Here is a 21,448-nt window from a genome sequence, read left to right on the forward strand (position 1 = left end):
CCAGCAGCAGTAGTAAGTACGAAGCTAAACCATGGGGGTGTGAGGAGCGGAGCGGGGCATGGGGAGGCGTGGGACGCTGCTGGGCTGAGCGGGCAAGCGGGCACGCAGCCCTTTCCAAGCGAAGGGGAGGCGAGCCGTGCTAACAAGGGGGCTGTGTGTCAGGGAGGTGGGCAAAGCTGTGCACTTAGATTGCTCGCAGTGAATAAACGTGCTGAGAAAAAGTGCAGCTGTGCTTTTTTAATATGCACTGCAGGAGATTTCAGCAGCCTGATGATATATCGTGCATTAATGTTGAAAAGATAAACACATTTGGAGAGCACAGGAAGGCCTTGTGTTTTTATGTTAGCAGAATGCTTCCTAATGAATAAGAACGTGCTGCTGGCTTCACAGAGCCATATGGCAGCTTTTCTAATTTTAGTTCGGTGCAGATGCATAATTCTCCCTTGTTTTACCTCCTAAAACCTTCCTGAGATGTTGCATAGTTTTTCCTGTAAGACTTGATCTATAGTTTCTGAGGGAAAAAAATGTATTCAAGAGTCTAATAGCTTCTTTGCTCTGGACAGATGTATGCTGTATGATGAAAGAGCAACCTCACTACATAATCACTTCCTTAAAATAGTAGCTAACTTTATTCACAGGCATGGGATAAGCTGGTCTTAAAATTGATTGCTGAAATACTTGCTGTTTCTTAGGCACTGGTCTTTTGAAAAATTACTTGCTTTCAGAGAGAAAAAACAACTTATGTCGAGGCAAAGGGAACTGGGTAAGAAATGCGCATGTGGATATGAAGTTCCATGGGAGCCATGGATCGCAGTGCTTTGAATTACGCAGCTACAAGGCAGAGCTGCTTTCCTGTGGTTAACCAAGCATCAAAATAACTTACACGTTCTTCACTGCTTTGCTTCATCATGTGTAGTGATCCAAAACTATTCACGTTACCAAATACAAGCTTTCTTTTTTTGTTTGTTTTTTTTGTTGTTGTTGTTGTTGTTTGGGTTTTTTTTTCCCCTGGGTTTTTATCTAAGTCGATACATTTGAAGGTATTTTTTGATTAGCCCTGTTCATGTTAAAAACCTCCTGTCCATTACCACAGTCAATATCATTACTTAGAAATAGTGATGCACAGATGTTACTAAATATAATATTTCAAATAATATAAAATCTAATACTTAAAACTGTAATGTCCACTAAAATTTAACAGGTTGCTAAGTATACTTTCTATTATATGTTAACATTAGTTTTTAATACTATATCTACCCTTATCTTTGGCCAGTTACATACTTTTACTGTTTCCTGGTTTGTTTGTTTGGATTTTATTTTTGCATGGTAATTCAGGAGAGGTCAGGACCACACAGTGTAAACTTACAAACATGAATGAGGCAAGATAAAAGTAGTTGGCTAATGCATACAGAAATGAAGAAGATAAGTTGTTTTCAAGACAGTTGCAGTGTAAAGTTTAACTGCATGTTTAAACATTATATAGCATTTACAGTCACTTTCAAGTGATATTGCTGTTACTGTTATAACGATCTTTCTTGATTTGTGTGATTTTTTTCTAATGTGTGGAGTTGATCTTTCTAGTATCCCTCATAATAAATGTCTTCGCTTACTTTTTTTACCTATTATAATATAAATGAAGGTATATGATTTGAGATGGGTGTGACATTTCAGTAGCAATTCCAGAAAATTCTGAAGAACAGGAATTATATAGGGCACCTGAGAAAACCTGCTTTAAAGCAGTATTGGATAATAAATTTGACTCTGCCTGTTTTCTTTTGACCTTTTTCCTCGGCAGTTTGTAGAGCACGAGTGCTGCCCTGTCCAGGGTTTCACCAGCGTCTCTTTTTTGCTCCTCTTGTTCTATGAAGAACCTTAAGTGTTTCTCCTACGAAAAAAGAAATTTCTCTTTCAGATTACGCTTCGCCTTTTGGCTATCCCTACAGAGGCTACAGTTTCGTTCTTTACTTTGAAAATGCATTTTGGTTTTGCAGAGAGCAACGAGGGGGAAATATTTCTGTAGCCAGTTTCATTAAGGAAGCTGGAGTAGAGCTTGAATGCGGACAAAGAGAGCTTTTCAGGTGGTTCAGCTGGTCCTGCCTGCCCACCTGTAGGAAGGGTGGGTTTGAAACACAACCAAGAGAAGGCGATGCCCGTCAGTAGCACTTCTGAGTCTGCTGTCAGAAATCCAGAGAGAACCAACATAGCTTGAGTTGGGAAGATGGAAAACCAGGAAGGCTTCCTGAGTTAAAATGTAGCAGGAGACTTCAAACTATTGCTTTTGGCTTCTCTTTCTCTGACTTACAAATTTCTGTTAAACTAATGTGATTTCACAAAGGTTTGCTTTCAGAATCTGTAATGAGCTTCAAATAAAGCTTGAGGCTTTCCCACTGATAAATTTGTCAGAAAATGTTTGTGAGGGCTTTTTTTCCCTTTTTACTTCTGTGTATTAACGTAGAAAAGTAAATACAGTTTATGATCACTAGGAAGATGCCCAATTGAAAATATTAATATGTATTTTAGTATATTACTGCTTATAAAATTGTAAACATATCCACAGTTTAAAGTCTAAATTACACACATCACTAAAATGCTACATAATTGGATGTATATATTCTTTGTAGTATCTCTCTCAGGAGTACTTCTATTTTATTTAAATTTTTTTTCTCTCTCTAGGCTAAACTCTTAATTGAGCGGAGCTAATAATTATTTCATGTGCGTGAAGTTTATTCCGCTGTAATTTAGATAAAATGTGCTTGATCCCTGGTAGCCATATTCATAAGGATGGGGCCGGTTTCTAATTTAACACTCCCTCTCTGTTGAAACGCCTGGGGCCGATGCTGAAGCTTAACCTCCAGCAGAGAATTTGCGTGGGGAGGTGAAGCCATGGGAAGCCTCTTTCCACCCTGCTCACTTCCTCCACCGGCACAAGGCTGTATTTCTCTTTCCGTACTAAACCTCCGCTCTTTTTTTTTTTGCCCCTGTGCCCATAGGATGCCCGGTAACGCTTTCCCGGCGTTTTAGGTTTGAACAGGGGCATCGCTGTTCCAGGAGGCAGCATCGCCGGAAGGTGCGGGATGAGGGAACCGGCTCCCGCTCTCCGTGTTAGTGGCTGCAGTGGAAAAATGTAGCGGCTGTGGTTAGTCACAGGGTAATACCAGCAATTCCCACGGGGCTGGAAAAAAGGCTTCTGAGAGGCTTTGCAAGGTTGGGCCTCTGCAGCTATTTTCCTAACCCCTAGCATTCAAAAATCATTAATCTAGTGTAGAAATAATAAACTCTCTGTGCTTTTGATTTGCTTGTAGGGCCCCCAGTGAACCTAAAAAAGATAGGGGAAGTAAAAAAAGGAAAAGTAAACTTTACATTTTTGCACCACTACTTAATGCCAGAAGCTGGAACTGTTAAGAAAAACAAAAAATACTGATTCGTGATAAATGCGCGGGTGTTGTCAGCACTAGAAATTCGTGTATCAGTTATTGGTTTTTTTCCAACCTTTCTGCAACAAATTTTTGTTTGCAATCAGCCCCACGTGCTGTATCACTGAAGAGATTTGCGTTTCAAGACGTTCCCCATGCCTGTCTGTCAGGACAACCCTGCTGACAGGGTTCGTGCTTACTTTTCCTATATATGCTAATAGAGTCTTCATGAGGGGCTTTGTAGTTTAGTCAAAAATGGACAATTTGCTGCGCAGCTTAACATTATTGCTAGCTGCAGTTTATAGCATCGACGTAAATTACTGCTGGTTCTGCTCAGAGGCTGTCTGAGGCCACAATGCCACTTAAATAAATGTGTAGGGACCCGTGGTCTGAATGTGTAGCCTCTTTTAAGCTCTCTGGCCACGTAACTTCTTACACAATTAAGTTACAGATCCAATTATGAAGACCATCATGTTGGAGCACTTGTGTTTTATGAAGGTTTTCGTAATGCCAACGAAACGTCATGAGTAGTGTAGTGTACGTTGTCACTGTCACTGGGAGAGGATGGTAGGCAACACTTGTGTGTAAATACTGTTTTCATGTTTTCTCTATGTGTTACCCTTCTTCCATGAAGAAGTGGAAACGGTCAGAGATCAAAGGGTTGAAATGAAGAAATGTCGAACCAGAAGGGAAAGCAGCCGCCGTCAGGGACTGGATGTGAGGCTTGAGACATCCTTGGTCTGTCCTGGTATTGCAACTTCAGTCTTGATGACCATTATAGTAATTAAAAACTTCCTGGTTTTTCTTTGTTAGAGAACAGTTGGTTTTGTTGATATCTTACTGGTGGTTTGTATGAAGTCTGTGCTTGTAAGAGTGAAAAAAATCTTCAGCAAATGTTTTGTATTATGTGAAAAATAATCAGTTAAAGTAGTCTTTGTAACTCAGTGAAACCTGGAAATAGGGGGTAGTGAATGTGCTTGCACACTGGAGCTGTGCCATATTGCAAGCCCCTCCATTTCCAGCACATGGAGTATAATCCCATGTTCTTCGATGCTCACGATGGTATCAATGGCTGAAGCAGTGAGGGGATGAAAAAAGGAAGCTGGTATCTGTATCCATTATAATATTTTGCAGTGTGAAACCAGGGATCACTTTATGCTACCAGGAACAGATGGGAAACAAATATCATCGCCGACTTTATTAAAAGCTCAACCCTATTTTTAGAATCTTTTAGAATTCTTTCACAACTTTTAAAATTGTTTTCAGTATTGTATCATCATATGGTGCCAACTCTGCTATATTGTAGTATGAGAAGGATTGTTCATTTTTTTCTCTGTTAGACCTAATCTCTGCTTTTTGCCAAAAGAAGATGAAAGAAAATCCCACTGCAGTCCTCAGTCCAAACCAGAAATACTAATTTTGTATCTTGGTGAGTTTAAGTAGCAGAGGAAGGGTTAATAGTTATTTCTAGCTTATTTATTTCTATCAGATTATGCTTATCAAAGTGATTTAAAATTATTCCATTAGTTGCAACAGTTCATCTTCAGAACAATTTTGTTTCATCATTATTCACAATGGTGTTATATTGTGTATGAACACATGCTACGAGACAGCTAGGATTTTTGTGACTCTTTTTTCAAGAAAGCAAGGAACTGTAGAAATCTAGGATGAGACAGCCCAAGTGACCAAAGCCTTATTGCCAGCAGGTGATTGCTGATAGGAGAACACCCAGGGGTTCTCAGAAGTAGTTCCTTTACTGTATGTCTAAGCAACATATATTCACACTGACCTTGTAACCTCTGCCAAGGAAGGAGTTCAGAGGAGCTTTGGCTGCTGTATTGCAGATCTACAGATAGCGGAAAATACTGTGCAATTGGATACATTTTAATTTGTATGACTGATGCTTTAATTTTCACTAAGGATGATTTTCCAAAGGCCCTTTGCTCCATCTGCATGTGGTACTTTCTGTAATTCCTACAATGAATCTTCTTCTGGTTTGTTGTTGTAGAAGGCATCAATTCTTGTTATCATAATTCCAGTGTGCTTTCACGTTTATTAAAATAATCTATTGCATAACATTAAAAATAAAAAATCTTTAATGGTTTTTAATATTGTAGATTGCAGTATAGCCCTAGCTCTTACATAATTGCTTGAAAAGTAATAAAATAATGTTTTGAGTGTAGAACGAGCAACAAAAAAATCACTTGTTTCATTAACTTATAATGTAGACTATGTGTTTTGTATAGTGTTTTTATTACTTCACCCTTAACAACCAATATCATTCTTGGAATAGAAAAATTAATACAGTCAGTTACTTGACAGCAATTTAAACTCTCTTGATTTGAAAGTTCTAGTATGTATGAATATCCCTTACATATGGAGTTGGGTATGATCTGTGATACTGTATATAAAATATTGTAATATGTGGCATTATGCTCCAGAAACCTTAAATTGTTACTTTCTTGCCTGTAATTTTCAAATGCAGCACTTGAAATTGTATGTAGTTTTAATAACATATTGGTAAATAAGGCAGTATGAAAATTATGTGATAGTAAAAATGTGGGTGGAGGCATGGGAACAGAAAAATGAGACTGCTGTTTCTCGGTACTGAAACAGTAGATTGCGGACTTATGTTTTTCCTTCTAAATATAGCGATCGTGGAAAAGTTGTGCAGCTGTGAGCTTTGCATGCTCTTTTAGATCAGTCTCTTAATACACCTTGATCCTGGTTCTTCCTCCTTGTACCTTCATCAGGAGTCCTTGTCTTTGCCCAGCGTTATGTTTTGCAGTTTAGTAAAATGTCTAGCAACACAGAGAAACAGGAGAAATTATTTCATTTGTATCACAAAACTTCAAAACTGAGCAGCAAATATACTGGTTATGCTTCTGTTGAATCATTATGGGAGACTATTTAATCTCATTTTCAGAATTACTGCACTGTAACCGTTTCATAGCTAGTCTCAATACTCTGTGGGCTCTTACTCTATCAGAGAGCACTGCTCTGTCATTTAACACATAGTTTTCTTTATTGCAGAAAAAGCAGCAGCAGCTAATGAAGATGAAGTGCAAAAAGCAGATGTATCGTCTACGGGTCAGAGTGTCATCGACAAGGATGCACTTGGACCAATGATGCTTGAGGTGAAGAGCACAAAATTCCTTTATTTAAGCCAGTTCTGCTCCCCCTAGGATAAAGAGCAATGTAATGAAATGAAAAAGTGCATTTGGAGGTCGCTGTAAAAGAATGGTCAAGAGAGAGAAACCATCCTGGCTACATGGGATTATATCATTTAAGAGCATGTTTAAAGAAGCATATTTCTATTGGATTCACTGGTGAAACTCTTTTTAACGTGGGGTGGGGAGAGGCTGAGAGAGAGATAATTCTGCTGCTTTGTAACACAGACAACTTGAGGGACTTCATTTGGTAGCAAGTCTTGGGTGTCTGCACATGCATGTTTTATTTGTTCTAAATCACGATGGGTTTGGAAGACCTGTTGTACCTAAACATTGACTTACATATACAGTAGTATACACGTGAGTAATACTTCCTCTAAAATTGCAGGTCATTGCTATACTGTTTTAATGGCTTATCATTTCAGCACTTACAGCATGAGTCTTCCCTCTAGAATATGAAAGTAATCTAGGAGAGCTTTTCAAGATGTCCATTTCAGTTTATTCAGTTAAGATTTCTGTATGATTTTAGCTGTCATTTTGATATCCCAAAAGGCTGCATGGTTAAAAACCTAGCTTCTAAATGTATTAATAGTAACGTTGGATAGGTATGTTATCTGGTCATATGCTGCTGTCCTTTGGCACTACTGCTTTATCTACTTAGGCTCACTTGCAAACTGTTTATTCCTGTTCTGACTGTGGGCTTTATCTGTAAGGAAGAATAAATGTTACTTTAGATAAAACAAAACACAAACTCTGAATCAAACTGAAGGAACCAACTTTGGCAGAAGCCATATTTATTCTGTCATCTCTGAATATTGCAGGAGCAAGGTGCATATTGTAACAGTTTTAAGTATTTGCATTGTTTTTCATGATTTGTTACATGAAAACATAGCGTTCGGTACTATGTGCAAAATAAAGGCTCCAAAATCACAGTACTAAACAAAAGGAAGATTAGACAGATTGAAGTGAAAACATTCTTCTTTGAAAAGTGTGGGTAACAAATTAATTGATTTAATTTAATATTTATTATACATGCTCACATTTTGGTTCTGCTGTCAAACAAGGTTAAACATCCATCTCTTACATTGCTATGCTAAAATTTAACTTCCTATTTATTTAGTTGTAAGGACCTGTTTTAATCACAGGGAAAGTAAGGATAAGATTTTTTTTCCTGCTTATCTTGCATGATTGGCTGTTGCAGCAAACATGACATGTAAAATCACCCGTCTGTTCCATTATTCCATTTAATTTGGTTTTCCTTCACAGTAAAACCATTGCATATTAACAATGAAAGATTGTAGAACTAAATTAATAACCTGTGGTCCTTTTGCACTAAGAAACTTAAAAGGACTGAAAGTTGTTATACGTTTACTGTGAAAAGACTACAGATACTTTCTTTGTGTCTGTATCTACTTAAGGAAATGCAATTAAGTTATTTCATCTTTACAGAACCCCTTTATACAACCTCTTCAAAAACCTACGCTTTTCCATTGCCAAATAATAATAAAAATGGCAATACTGATGAACAGTTTATTAGTTGATTCAGTTTAGAAATGTAATTGTCTGGTTTTATTAAAGAATAAAACTGAAGAATCCTCAAAATGGTGAGCGTTTCCAGCTGAAGAGAGAGAGTAAAATTCATCAGGCAGCTGCCCCTGAGGAATATTTTAACATATTTCTTGGTTAAAGCAGAAAGTAGATAGGAAGAGAGGATGAAAAAATAGTCAAGAGAGAGCTGACAACGTCTCAAAGAACACAAATGTATTTTCCATTCTAGTATATCATCTAAAATAATATCTGTTCTCTTGTTTTCTCTTCCAGCATGTTGTCCGTTCTTTGTTTCCCCATTGTACCAATAGCTCTGAAGAAAAGTTTTTGTTGTGGTTGCATACATATGGGGACAGAATTAAGGAATTATTGCAAAAGTGGAAGCTTCTAAAACATTTAAGTGGCTTGGTGCATTAACTTCCTCAAAAGCCTGCTGCTGCTTACCTATAAGTTTATTTTATTAATAGAACGGAAAGAAATGGGAGACTGGCATATAAGGCCCTGTGTTGCTTTAGGCTCAGATGACCATTTCTGTGGTCCACCCAAGAAGCAGCTGTGAGGAAATGGCACAGAGCAATTCCTTGCCAAAGAAGTGGCTGTAGTAAGAAAATAGTAGGGAAAACTGAAGATTATTGTGGGATGCCAGTAACTCTCATAATCTCTCGCTTCCCATCTCTGTCTTTGAAAGTTTTCTCCTTAGGACTCGGATAAACATCTGCTATGGCTTTGGTTTTGCAATCCCTTTGAATTGATGTAAGCGTGAACCGCTGCCAAACAGAATGGTTCAGCCAAACCCACACCCTTCTGCCAGCTCTGAACACCATGTGGTTTCATGGTGGGCCAGTTCAGGGGACTGATGTGGCTAGCATCTATTTTTTTTCTTGCATTAGTTTTCAGCCAAATCAGTTCTCTGGTCCAGCTCTCCATATCTGCAGACAGTGCAGGGAGCTGTCGTGATGTAGAAAGGACTAAACCGAAGAGGTCATGCTTACATTGGCTTCAGCCTCAATTCATTGAATCTTGTAAATTGTTGTTAGTTAAACTAAATACTACTCAGCCGGAAAATGTCATGAAAGCCCATGGCAAGGAGGGAGCTCTCCAAAGAAAGTGAATTAACTAGAGGAACCAAGAACGATCAGAAAGGAAAACAAGGCACTGATAAAAAACAAAGTCAGATATGAGCATTTGTGACAATTAACAGGACAAAAAAAGACCTAGTTTATCTTAATTTAGAGGCAGTTAGGAAAAATATGTACTTGTACATTTATTTGTGGGTTTTATTATTTTTTTAATTTAAAAATAGAACAAACAAAGCATTTGGCAACCATTGGCTCAGCCACTCTGCTTGTGTGTTTTGGTTTCACTATTCCTCCCATTTAGCAGAATCATTAACTAACTTAGTCTGGAAAGGATCTCCAGAGCTTGTGTAGTCCCACCTCCCACTGCAAGTAGGTCCAACTGCAGCAGGTAGCTCAGGTCCGAGTCCAGCCAAGGTTTGAATATCTCTGGGGGAGGAGATTTCACAGACTCTTTGGGCAGCCTTTTCCCATATCTGACCACCTTCATGGTGAATTGGGTTTTTTTTCTTGTATCTCCATGAAGTTTCCTGTCTTGCAACCTGTGTCTGTTGCGTCTTGTCCTTCCCTTTGGAACCTCTGAGTAGAGCCTGGCTCTGTCTTCTCTTTAGCCTTCTGCTAGGTGGCTGAAGTCAGAAATAAGATCCCTCCTTGGCCTTCTCTTTTGTACTGTCTGGATTAGCTAACTGCTCAGTAAGGTACAATATTTTTAATACGTATCTGTAGCCTGAGGACTTGAGACCTGCCTGCTAAGACCAACACACAAGTTGTATAGTATACAAATTTGATCATATCAAAAATGCCACATGCCTGTATACGTTTGCTCCACCTTGTTAGACTGTTTTGCAGTGAGCTGAGTTCAGGTTTAGTATGGATCCACTCACTTCTAATTAACCCATGATGAATCACGCGTTGCCTGTTTTTCTGACTTGTTTTCGTCCATGGAGATGCTACAACCAACAACTGTTCTAGTGATTTCTTACCAATCCTTAAGAGAGGTGAATAAATCAGGCAAAGCTGCAGAAGTCGTATGGGTTAATTATTAATTGAATGCTTAGACCAAAAGCTTTGGTGCTTTAAGTTTAATCAGCTCATATGACATAAAGTCAGAGGGATATATTCTGAAATATTTCTGCCGTCCACAATCACGCTTGCATCTGAAGAAAGTTTGCCTGAGGAGTACTTACTGATACTCAAGTTTTACTTTATCCTCATCAGGTAGAAGTGATGTAGCATTTGGCTTAGGCTTCAGATAACATACAGCAGATATCTTGGAAAGAATGCTGCAGCTAGGTTGTCACCGGCACAAGAGATAAGGGGGGGAAACCAATCAGCAGAAATGACTAATTTAGACACTTCCCTGCAGAAACTTTGGAATACCACGGAGCTGAGTTGAAGAGGTGAAAGTCTGGTTCCTGTTCCCTGGGTCATGTGTGGACTGAATTAAACTGGTGTCAAATAAAAAAAAAATTAAAGCGGTTCTGGGAGTAGGGACTAAAGCTGCTCCATCCTCGCTGCTCACAGCCTGCTCTCAGCTCCCTTTGCCCTTCTCTGCTTTTAATCCCTCACGTTCCTGGCTACACGGGGCCTCGCTTCTATGAAGATGCACTGCTGGGGATGGGGAGAGAGCCTTTCTGTTTCTTTCTGCCAGTGTTTTCCTTGCCTTGTGCCAGCACATCTCGTGATGTTTTCCTGGGATCATTCTCCTTGTGCTGCATAGAGGAGCGAACAGACTCTAGGTTTAGCAGAACCAGCTTCTGGTACAGGTTTCTTACTTCATAGACAGGCAGATAGGTAGCAACCTCTTCTATTATTTTTGTTTGTTTGTTTGTTCAGGGCAGGAGATTTAACTTGTTTTCATGTGTGGGTTTCATTAGTTTGCAAGATGTGCACCTTCTGTGCTTTTACATTGTTTTGATATAAGTAAGATTAGATGCCCAACCTGAAATGTGTCCTTTGCTATTACAGACGAGAATATAAAAACTGGCATGGATGCAGAAAAGTTCAGCTATGTCTTCTGAAGGGAATATTTTTTTTCTGGGTATCTTGTTGTGAATCTCATTGTTTGTTATTGTGTTTCTTTTCTTTCTCTTTTTCTCTTTCTCTCTCTGCATCCCCCCCCCCGCTCTTTAGGCCCTAGATGGGTTCTTCTTTGTGGTGAACCCGGAAGGTAATGTTGTGTTTGTTTCTGAGAATGTGACACAGTACCTAAGGTACAACCAAGAAGAGCTGATGAACACAAGCATATATAGCATCCTGCACGTAGGGGACCACAATGAATTTGTCAAAATCCTGCTGCCAAAATCTTTAGGTATGTATCTTTTCCTTATATCATACTATTATTTATTTACTTTGGTATCATAAATCAGCATTTCAATACCTTAAGTTAATGTCCTTCCACTACTTACAGTCTCATCATATACACTCTATTTATTTTTAATGTATATATAGGCTGTATGAATGATTAATGCTATTCTCAAAAGCATCCTCCACTCTTTTCAGAATGTTCTTTGTTAAAATTACTCTTAGTAACTCATGTTAGCTCATATTTTTAATGGATCTCCAGAGTGAATCACTAAAAGACAGCATTAGCTATGTGAACTCTCTGTTAGTTCTCTGTCTAGGCTGGTTATTCTAAGAATGGCCCAAGAAAGGGAGAATATAAAAGAAAAATCGGAAAACTCCTTATTTTAGAATTTTTATTTCAATGTTTTTAGTCTCACCAATATTTATCCCTGTCTTTCAAAATGGTGGGGTTTAGTTGCAGCCATTTTTGGATTCATATTAATATTGGTTTTAATGTCATTGGTTTTTGGAGGAGGTGAAAGAGAAAGTCAATACTGGGCAGCTCATTTACTCACAGTCATTTAAAAAGTATTATGCAATTCACTTTAGCGTTTTATGACCTCACTTATAAACCCCTGAACAATCAAAAATGTAAATGACTAAACCCCATAAATTACTGCCTTTATTGCATTTTAGGACTGAAGAGGGCAAGTGAAGACTATTTTAAATACAACCCTGCTATTTCCTTATGTGGTGTTACATTAATTCGCTCTGACTGATGTCCAGTACCTATATTTGTGCATCTCAGGATTTTGTTTCCTTTTTTACTTGTCTTAAGCGCTATATTAGGCTTTAGTTTTATCCACCACTGCACCCAGGTCATTCTCATCCCTTCAGTCTTTCCCATTGTAGCTGAGGCTATGTGTTTTCATTATATTCCTGATGTTATTTCTTCGTATTTCTATAAATGCATATTAGTTTCCTTGCTTTCTGTTTCTAACCTGGAGACAGATTTTTGTACAATGCTGCTGTCTCTTTTGTATTAATCACTTCTAAATTCACTGGACAGATCCCACATACTGTCTTCTTCCAGGCACATAAATTAACTTGATCTACGCAGTGGGCTTTTCACTATGCTGTATAACTTTTACACCAATATTTAGAATTTTATCCTACTTTTCTACTATGTCTTTAAAAGTCACTTGGAAAAAACATGATAGCTGAACAAATTAGCAGTGCTCTTAAAATGTGAGAATTTTATAAATTACCTTGTTATGTGCTGGTTTGGGCTCTAATATTAAAAATAGATTGTTGTTGTTAAATGAGCTTGTTTCCCAACCAGTCTGCAAAGCACCTTGATTAATTTCCTGTGGATAAGCAGCAGAAATGACTGCTAGCAGATTTATCTCACTATATGATCTTTGCTTTGCTCAGTGAACGGGGGATCTTGGTCTGGTGACACTCCTAGGCGTAATAGCCATACCTTTAATTGTCGGATGCTGGTAAAACCTCTTGCTGATTCTGAAGAAGGCCATGATAACCAGGAAGCACATCAGAAATATGAAACTATGCAGTGCTTTGCTGTTTCTCAACCAAATTCCTTCAAGGAGGACGGTGAAGGTAATTACTGCTTTCAGTTTGTGTTAGTATTTTCTCTTTCCTTGCTGTTGCGGGTCAGCAGTTTTGGTGCAGTTGATAAAGTGAGGGAAAGTTGATAAAGTGGCTTCTAAATCCTGAAAAATGGAAAAATTAAGCTTTTTCCTTTTTTATTTAGCTGTAGAAGTGTACTTTCATCTTGGATTGCTTGCATGCACCTATTTGTTAAACAAATATAATTGAAATTGAGAAACTCTGTTTACCGTGAAGAGATATCCTAGTTTTGTATCACTGCAATTGTAAGAAGAATGTAGCTGACTGGGAGGAAAGTTTCAATGGGCAATTTCTTGAGTTCTTAGAATTTGCAGACAATTGTGGTTCACCATTTCCTTTACCATTTACTACTTCAGCAGGTATATTTCCTCAGATTGTATTTTAAGTATTCAGATAAGTAAAAATGGCTTATTATGAAGCTACTTTCTCAGGGACAGCAAGCATTTGGGGCATGTTTAAGAAATGTGGCTTAGAAAGTACAAAATAATGAGTCTTGAAGAAACGGGCTGCCTGTGCATGCAGTATACTCTTTTTTATTACTTATCTCCTGAGTGGTTGAGCTGCTACAGGTATATGCATAAACAAATGCCAATAATTTTGGGCTGTGGTGGTGTCCTTGATAATTTTTCTTCTGAAAAAGAGAACAAACCCACCTCTCCTGTGTTGTTTAATGTTGAAGGAAATAAAGAAGATGTAAAACCACTGAGTTCTACCTATTCTTTTATTGATACAAAATCTATTCTTTCGGTCCAAAAATATTTAAAGAACTTTTAAAAAACATTTCTGAATTCTGTGTGGAAACAAAATCTTCCCCTTCTATACAAATTACTGAAGTAACATTTTTCTTCAAGATTTGCAGTCTTGCTTGATTTGTGTTGCAAGAAGAGCTCCAATGAAGGAAAGACCACTTCTTCCTTCTTCAGAGAGCTTTACTACTCGCCAGGATCTACAAGGTATTGTGAAATAGGAGTTTTTAATTCTTTATTTCCTCACCCCACCCCCCAAAGGGGAAATTGCTGTAACAAATGTTTTATCTGATATCAGGCAAAATAACTTCACTGGACACAAGTACCATGCGAGCAGCTATGAAACCTGGCTGGGAGGATTTGGTGAGGAGGTGCATTCAAAGGTTCCATTCGCAGCACGAGGGAGAAATATCTTTTGCCAAGAGGCATCACCAGGAAGGTTAGGTTTCATATTTTTAGCACTTTCTATATTTAAACTGTTTGTCATTTGTATCTCTTGGTTGTGTTCTCTTTGTTATGTTTACATGGAGCAAGCATGGGCTACTGCCAGTCCCTTTTTCAAGCTGATTTGCCTAACACATGATGGCCCTCTCTAGAGAGGTTTTGCTCCTTTCTCCCCGTTTTAGCCTTCTGTTATAACCATATATATTGGAGGGTGCTTTAAACCTTCAAATTGTTGCAATTACTTTAGAAAGACCTTTGCATGTTGCCCACCAAAACATTTACTACACGTTATTCTTCAGAACCTCAGCTCACACATTGCAGTTCATTGACCTGTATCCCTTTTCTCCACAAAAATGGACTTTTACTGTCACATTTCCTGTGAGAAACACTCAGTGTGAATTATCAAAGATGCAGCACTCGTGCTGTTGGGAAACCTACATTGTTGCACTGTATCTAGCTGATAAGTGCTACAGGATACACCACAAGCCCATCTACTCAGCCAAGATTATGGTAGGTAAGATCTAGGAGAGTACTGCACTGTGAAAGGTTCCCCATGAGGTTTCGGTGGTAGTGACTGGGTGGGGATTTTTCTTTTCATAAAACCCTGATACTGCTAATTCTAGTAACACAGATCCAAATTACTAAAAACAACTAGCCCTTTACAGTCCACAGGAAAGTCCTTTCAATACCAGTGGGGAATAACTCGAACATTTCCAGTGCAGGAGTGCAGGAGCGCAGGAGCATCATTATTTGGGTTCATGTTTATAGAACAGGGTTTACAGCTGGCCTGTAACAAATAGTTGCCATGGTCATTAAACAACTGGCATGCTGTCTTGGAAACTAAATTGTAACTGGAATCTCAAATTATTCCATCAAATATGCACACACATAAAAAAAAAAGAAAGAAAGAAGAAAAGAAAAGCTTTAGCCAGCGGCATTAGTTAAATATTCTTTAATATGTTCTGCTTTCATGAAACCTTCAGGTTTCAGTTTGGGAATGTGGGGGCACAGGAATACTGTGATATTTTAGATAACAGCTTTTGGGGCATATACAGTAGAAGTGCTAAAAGTTATGCTGTGATTTCGGACAGAACTGAAGAAGGTAGTCTGCAATTAAAGTTACAGCAGGGGTTTAGAGAGCAGTTTCAGGTAAGGACCTCTCTCTGCCGGAGGTTATTTTGGAGTTTCTGTTATGGCATCCAGCCACTTATTACTTCAGTCCTCTTCAAATGATTCCTGACCAAATTAGCAGCTCCTACATCCAGTGCTGAGAATTGAGTGGGTCCTCTCTAAGCTATCTGTGAAGTGATAAAAATATATGTGTTTTGGAGTTTACACTGTATCATTTTGCAGGAGAGGCTTAGGATTGTGGTATAAACTGTAGAATTAGTCTAAATGAGGGGGCTCTTCTTGTGGAAGTGAAGAGAGGAGAGGGAGAAAAACCTCTGGAACTGCTTTTCTGCAAAGGATCCAGTACTAGAGAGGAATAATGGCTGAAATGTTTCCTTCCCCTGCCCTGCAGCGTGGAGAAGAAAAACAAGGCGTATCTTGTGCAGTAGCATCTTTGCACTTGACTGAGGAACCCCTTGCATTTTTAAGTCATTATGGTTTGGGAATAGAAGCAAAGAAAGTAATGCTGTCCTACATGTAATTCAGTGTTACAGTGTGGAAAAAAAATCAGCATTAGCTTGATAAACAATAAAAACCACAGAGTTTTCAAATTAACTCTCAGTAAAAAGTGCAAAATATATGGTAAGTTTTTATTGGCCACGGTCAGAAAAATAGCATTTCCTCAAGAGGAATACGGAAACATTCTTGTTTGCTTAAAGAATTAGTTTGGAAAATGATTTAAGTAGAGATTTCACTTGTATCCTGTTGGCATTGAGTACTGGAATTTCCTGATGTGGTATATGCTAAAGTTAAGAGCTTTGGACCTTCTGGTGCCCAAAGGTTAAACTGAAACAATGACATACCTAACAGTGAAATTTTGCTTTGTATTGTTTCACAGTTGTAGGTTTTTGTTTTTCTTTACATTTTTACTCTGAAAAACCCCTTCTGGTTGTTTAAATTGTGCTTCCTGTTTTCTCACTGCCTAAATAATACTTTAAAACCTTGCAGAACAATATATAACAGTGGGGGGGACAGGGAAGGAAAGCAATCATAACCAGTCCTGCAAGGCTGAAAATCTGGTAGCTCTGTAGAGGAGACTATTTAATAAAGCCACACTTGGAAAACTGTGTCATTTCATTACAACAGGAAATATTAAAAGACAAGCAATGAAACGAAGATCGGATGATATTATTAATTTAAAAAAAAAAAAAAAGAAAAGAAAGAAAACCAAAACCACAAAAAATGTGTATGTATGAAAAAATAGGAAATGAAAAGTATTTGTAGTACTGCATTCCTATTTTTTCTCTCAACAATTATATGAAAATTCTGAAGTTAAGTATTTCCCTCCTGCCGAATCTGCAATCCAAATATAATAGCTTTTGGACTAGGAGTTGAAAAGGATCAGATTTGTTTCATTGATGGCAAAGACCAAACAGTAGAATAAATGTTTGGAGGTTTGCTTTTCCATAACTTGATTTTCATTTTTAATTAAAGAAATGTTACAGGGGTCTACAGAAGTTAGAGAATTAAATTTGTTGAAGTTCAGATTTACACTGAAAACTTAAGGGCTGCAGAATATGTGCAATGAAGTCAACCCCAAACCTGAATTGCAGTCATATCTAACACTGGGGAAGGATAGCACAGCCCCAGTTTTGGTTTAGGTAATTGTATTTGTAATTTGTTTGAGCTGTATATTTTCTTATTTGCTCCTTAAAAAGTAATCATTTCTTTTTCTAGTTCTTCTCATTTCTAATTGTTCCCATGTAAGAGATTTATGAACTTTTTAAATTAAAGTAGTAGTAAGAGTAACTGCTACAAGATAATTTAAGCAGGCAATAAGGAGAAAAAGATACAGGCTAATGGAAACAGATGATGTAGAAACTAAAGGTGTTTATATTAATCATCATGATGTAGATGGTGCAGATGAAAAAATGTATGAGGAACAAAAGGAGTTAGCCACTTATTTGATAAAAAGTGAAACGGACATGGAGGACTTCTTGATCTATTCCTGAAATATTCTGTATTTCGTAGTATCTGTCCTGTGATTGCTGTCACTCTTACAGGTTTTCTTTTTATCATCTTAGAGTATGTGGGATCCTTTATTTTATACGCATCCCATCTATTTATTCTCAAATTTTTTCTACTGTGGTTTTGTTTGCTTGTTTGTTTTTTTTTAAATTAACACAGTGTCTGTGGTATCAGTGCTAATGGATTTAGAACATCAGATGTTGAGCATCTAAGATAATCGTACTATAGTTTCTCATTAATTTAATTCTGTTATTTTGCTTGCTTGCAGTACTAAGGCAGGGACTAGCATTTAGTCCTGTTTATCGGTTTTCCTTGTCTGACGGCACTATCGTTTCTGCCCAAACGAAGAGCAAGCTCATCCGTTCTCAGACGACTAGCGAACCTCAGCTTGTAATCTCCTTGCATATGCTTCACAGGTAATCCTCACCAGTTTATTACATCCACACTCTGCAGAGAGACAGGGAAAGTCGAAAGTTGCCAAAGCAAATAGATTGTTTAAGGCTGATAGACGTTCAATTGACCTAGAACTGACAGTGTGAAAACAAAATAAGTTTTTGAATTCAATGCTTACAGCAGGAAAAGACTGTAAGATTATTTCAGGGCTTACATATGGCATGCTGGATTTTCACATCAAGATCTTCCATTAAACAAAATTTCCTTTAATCTCATGTCCTTAGATTCAGTATTTTAATCTCCTGTATTTTGCATTGTAGACAAGAAACTTTCCCAATGTACTTAAATTTAGAAAACTTTGAAGGATAAATTCCTGAAGTTCATAGTCACATTTTGGGCCTGGGTCTTCTTTAAAGAATATGTTATGATTATTAGAACTGCATTTGGGGGTTGGACTAGATGATCTCCAGAGGTCCCTTCCAACCCTAACCATTCTGTGATTCTGTGATTTTAGACAAACTGAGTATTTTAACTCCTTGTCTCTCTTCTTGTCTTTTCTGGTGCTTGGAGTCATGCCTTTCACGTGTCCACTCCTGAGAATTGCCACCACTATTGTTTGGGTTTTTTTTAAAAAGGCACAGGCAATAATATGTTAAAGTAAAGGATAAGTAATCACTGACCTCAGAACTTCAGTGTAAAATTTGAATTAAGTCATTGCGTGTCCTGGTATGTTTGTGTCAGATTTATTATTTTTTTTTCAGATTTTATTTACTGATTATAATTGCAATGCTGTTTCCCTGTATGCACGGTATCACTTTTTTGAGAGGAAGACAACAGCTTAGAGCTGTAATTAAAACTGAAACTATTTTACAGATATTGTAGATTTTGAAAGTGACCTGACCAAAAGCTCTCTGAAATTTGTTTTCTTTGGATTGCTGAATATAATTGGTATTTCATGAAGTGCTAAATCTTAAATTTAAAAAAGCACTATTATGTTAAAAATGGTACTTGCAAATATTCCTGCTTTTTTTAGCAGAACACTGGTACTATTGTAATAAGGTTTTAAAAATCCACCTCTCTTTTTATAGTTAATGTTCTTCACCTTTGCCTTTATACTTAAGGTAACAAATGCAGAGTAGCAGGCTTCACTACTCTGTGTGCTTCAGTTCTTTCACTTCTGATGCTTCAGCAAAATGCGAAGGTTGATCTGCACTTATCCTGTGCAAGTAGGAATGGTTTTCATCTCATCGAAAATAATGTTCCATTAGTATTTGGTTTTGGAAGTCCAGAGTTGATTTGATTTTTCTCAAAACCTCATTTTTTGTCTTCCTAATCTACTTGACTCTGTCTCTTTTATAGCCTTTAGCATTTCAGAATATGTCTGATTTTTCTGATTCAAGTTTTAGCACAGAAGTAAAAAGTACATCGCCTCTTCCCATAAACTAATTAAAATCTACTGAAGAAAAGAGAAGTGACCTTCAGATGCTCTCACAAGAGCTTTTTCTCTGTGTGTGTCTCTCTCTTTTGTTTCCTCCATCTTACAGCCTACATCTCTAAAATACGAGTTTCAGCTCCTATGTGTGTGGGTTTTTTCTTTCTTCTCCTTTTTTCCTAAATTCTCATGCAGGACTGGATTGCTAACAGACTGTTCCCGTTCTGAAGCAGTATCCAGTAGTTCTCTTGGCTCACATGCTGTTTTGGAGCAGTATCGCAATAATCTGGCAGTGTAGAAATGCAACTTTTTCAACTTTCTATTCGCTATGAACTTTGTGGGCAAATAGCCCACTCCAGACTTGTAGTGGGGCTAACTCATAGAAATTCAAAACTCCGGCAAACAGCTGTCCACAGCTGTCTTGTAAAACATGTATTTGTTTGGGTCATGTGTTTCAGATAAGACTTCTGTCAGTTCTAGAAGTTAGCTCTTGCCGAATTGTAGGGAAGAGATAAACATTAAAGGGAGGGAGTCTGAAATTGTAACCTATCTGCATTTCTAATGACTGTCATTTAAATTGAGGTATAATTTTGTTTTTCCTCTCTTCTACTGATTTGTTAATAAGGTGCTGAAAAATCATACCGTTAATGTGCAGCCATGTTGAGAGCTGCATATCACTTTTGTCAAACTGTTGATTTGCTTTTAATTGTAGGCTTGTTGTGTTTATTTTAAAGCGAGGTTTGGGGTTTTGCTTCTTTTTCTGTAATGTAATTGCAAGTTGGCCACTATCATTTTAGCTAATGGGTTGTTTTTCTTCCCCTTGCCACATAGAGAGCAGAACGTCTGTGGAATGAATCAGGATTTGACTGGACAAGGAATGGGGAAGATACTGAACCCGATTAGCTCCAGCAGCCCTGCCCATCAGGCCATGTGCAGTGGGAACCCAGGTCAGGATATGACCATCAGTAGCAATATAAATTTTGCCATAAATGGCCCAAAGGAACAAATGGGCATGCCAGCAGGCAGGTTTGGTGGTTCAGGGGGAATGAACCATGTGTCGAGCATACAAGCATCCACTCCTCAGGGTAGTAACTATGCACTAAAAATGAATAGCCCCTCACAAAGCAGCCCCAGCATGAACCCAGGGCAGCCAAACTCTATGCTTTCCCCAAGGCATCGCGTGAGCCCTGGAGTGGCAGGAAGTCCTCGAATCCCACCCAGTCAGTTCTCCCCTGCAGGAAGCTTGCATTCGCCCGTGGGAGTCTGCAGCAGCACAGGAAATAGCCATAACTACACCAACAGTTCCCTGAACGCACTTCAGGCCCTCAGCGAGGGCCACGGCGTTTCTCTAGGATCGTCGTTGGCTTCACCTGACCTAAAAATGGGAAATTTACAAAATTCCCCTGTGAATATGAATCCTCCCCAGCTAAGCAAGATGGGAAGTCTGGACTCTAAAGACTGCTTTGGACTATACGGGGAGCAATCAGAAGGTACAACTGGACAAGCAGAGAGCAGCTGCCATTCAGGAGAACAGAAAGATAATACCGATAGCAACATGCCACCGGTCGTCAGTGGCGAGAGACCTGATGGACAGAATAAACTGCACGACGGAAAAAGCCAGACAAAGCTATTACAATTGCTGACCACCAAATCGGATCAGATGGAGCCTTCGCCTTTGTCCAGTACCATGGGAGACGTTAGCAAGGACTCCACAGGAGGGTTGCCTGGGTCTGGTTCAGCACACGGAACCTCGCTCAAGGAGAAGCATAAAATTTTGCACAGACTATTGCAGGACAGTAGTTCTCCTGTAGACTTGGCCAAGCTCACAGCAGAGGCCACAGGCAAAGAACTGAACCAGGAGTCCAGTAGCACAGCTCCTGGTTCAGAGGTGACTGTTAAACAGGAGCCAGCGAGTCCTAAGAAGAATAATAATGCACTACTTCGCTACTTGCTAGATAAAGATGATACTAAAGATATTGGTTTACCAGACATACCCCCAAAACTGGAGCGGTTGGACAGTAAGACAGACCCTTCCGGTAGCACAAAGTTAATAGCTATGAGGACAGAAAAAGAAGAGATAAGCTTTGAGCCTAACGAACAGGTAAGCAAATCTTTGCATGACATGTGAATGAGATGTTCTAGGCCTGCATTC

General features: G+C 38.5%; 1 protein-coding gene across 1 annotated transcript in view; it reads left to right on the forward strand.

The window, feature by feature from the left end:
* The window catches only part of NCOA2 (nuclear receptor coactivator 2), a 76,763-nt gene that overhangs the window by 17,184 nt on the left and 38,131 nt on the right, over nt 1-21,448 (forward strand). Inside the window, exons 3-9 of the mRNA XM_009886217.1 lie at nt 6,447-6,550; nt 11,341-11,518; nt 12,928-13,113; nt 13,995-14,096; nt 14,188-14,328; nt 17,740-17,887; nt 20,128-21,397. Of these exons, the coding sequence (XP_009884519.1) occupies nt 6,447-6,550; nt 11,341-11,518; nt 12,928-13,113; nt 13,995-14,096; nt 14,188-14,328; nt 17,740-17,887; nt 20,128-21,397 (2,129 nt within the window). The remainder of the gene's footprint in view (nt 1-6,446; nt 6,551-11,340; nt 11,519-12,927; nt 13,114-13,994; nt 14,097-14,187; nt 14,329-17,739; nt 17,888-20,127; nt 21,398-21,448) is intronic.

This window comes from Charadrius vociferus, unplaced genomic scaffold (genome assembly GCF_000708025.1).
Source record: "Charadrius vociferus isolate BGI_N301 unplaced genomic scaffold, ASM70802v2 scaffold885, whole genome shotgun sequence".
NCBI classification, from domain to species: domain Eukaryota; kingdom Metazoa; phylum Chordata; class Aves; order Charadriiformes; family Charadriidae; genus Charadrius; species Charadrius vociferus.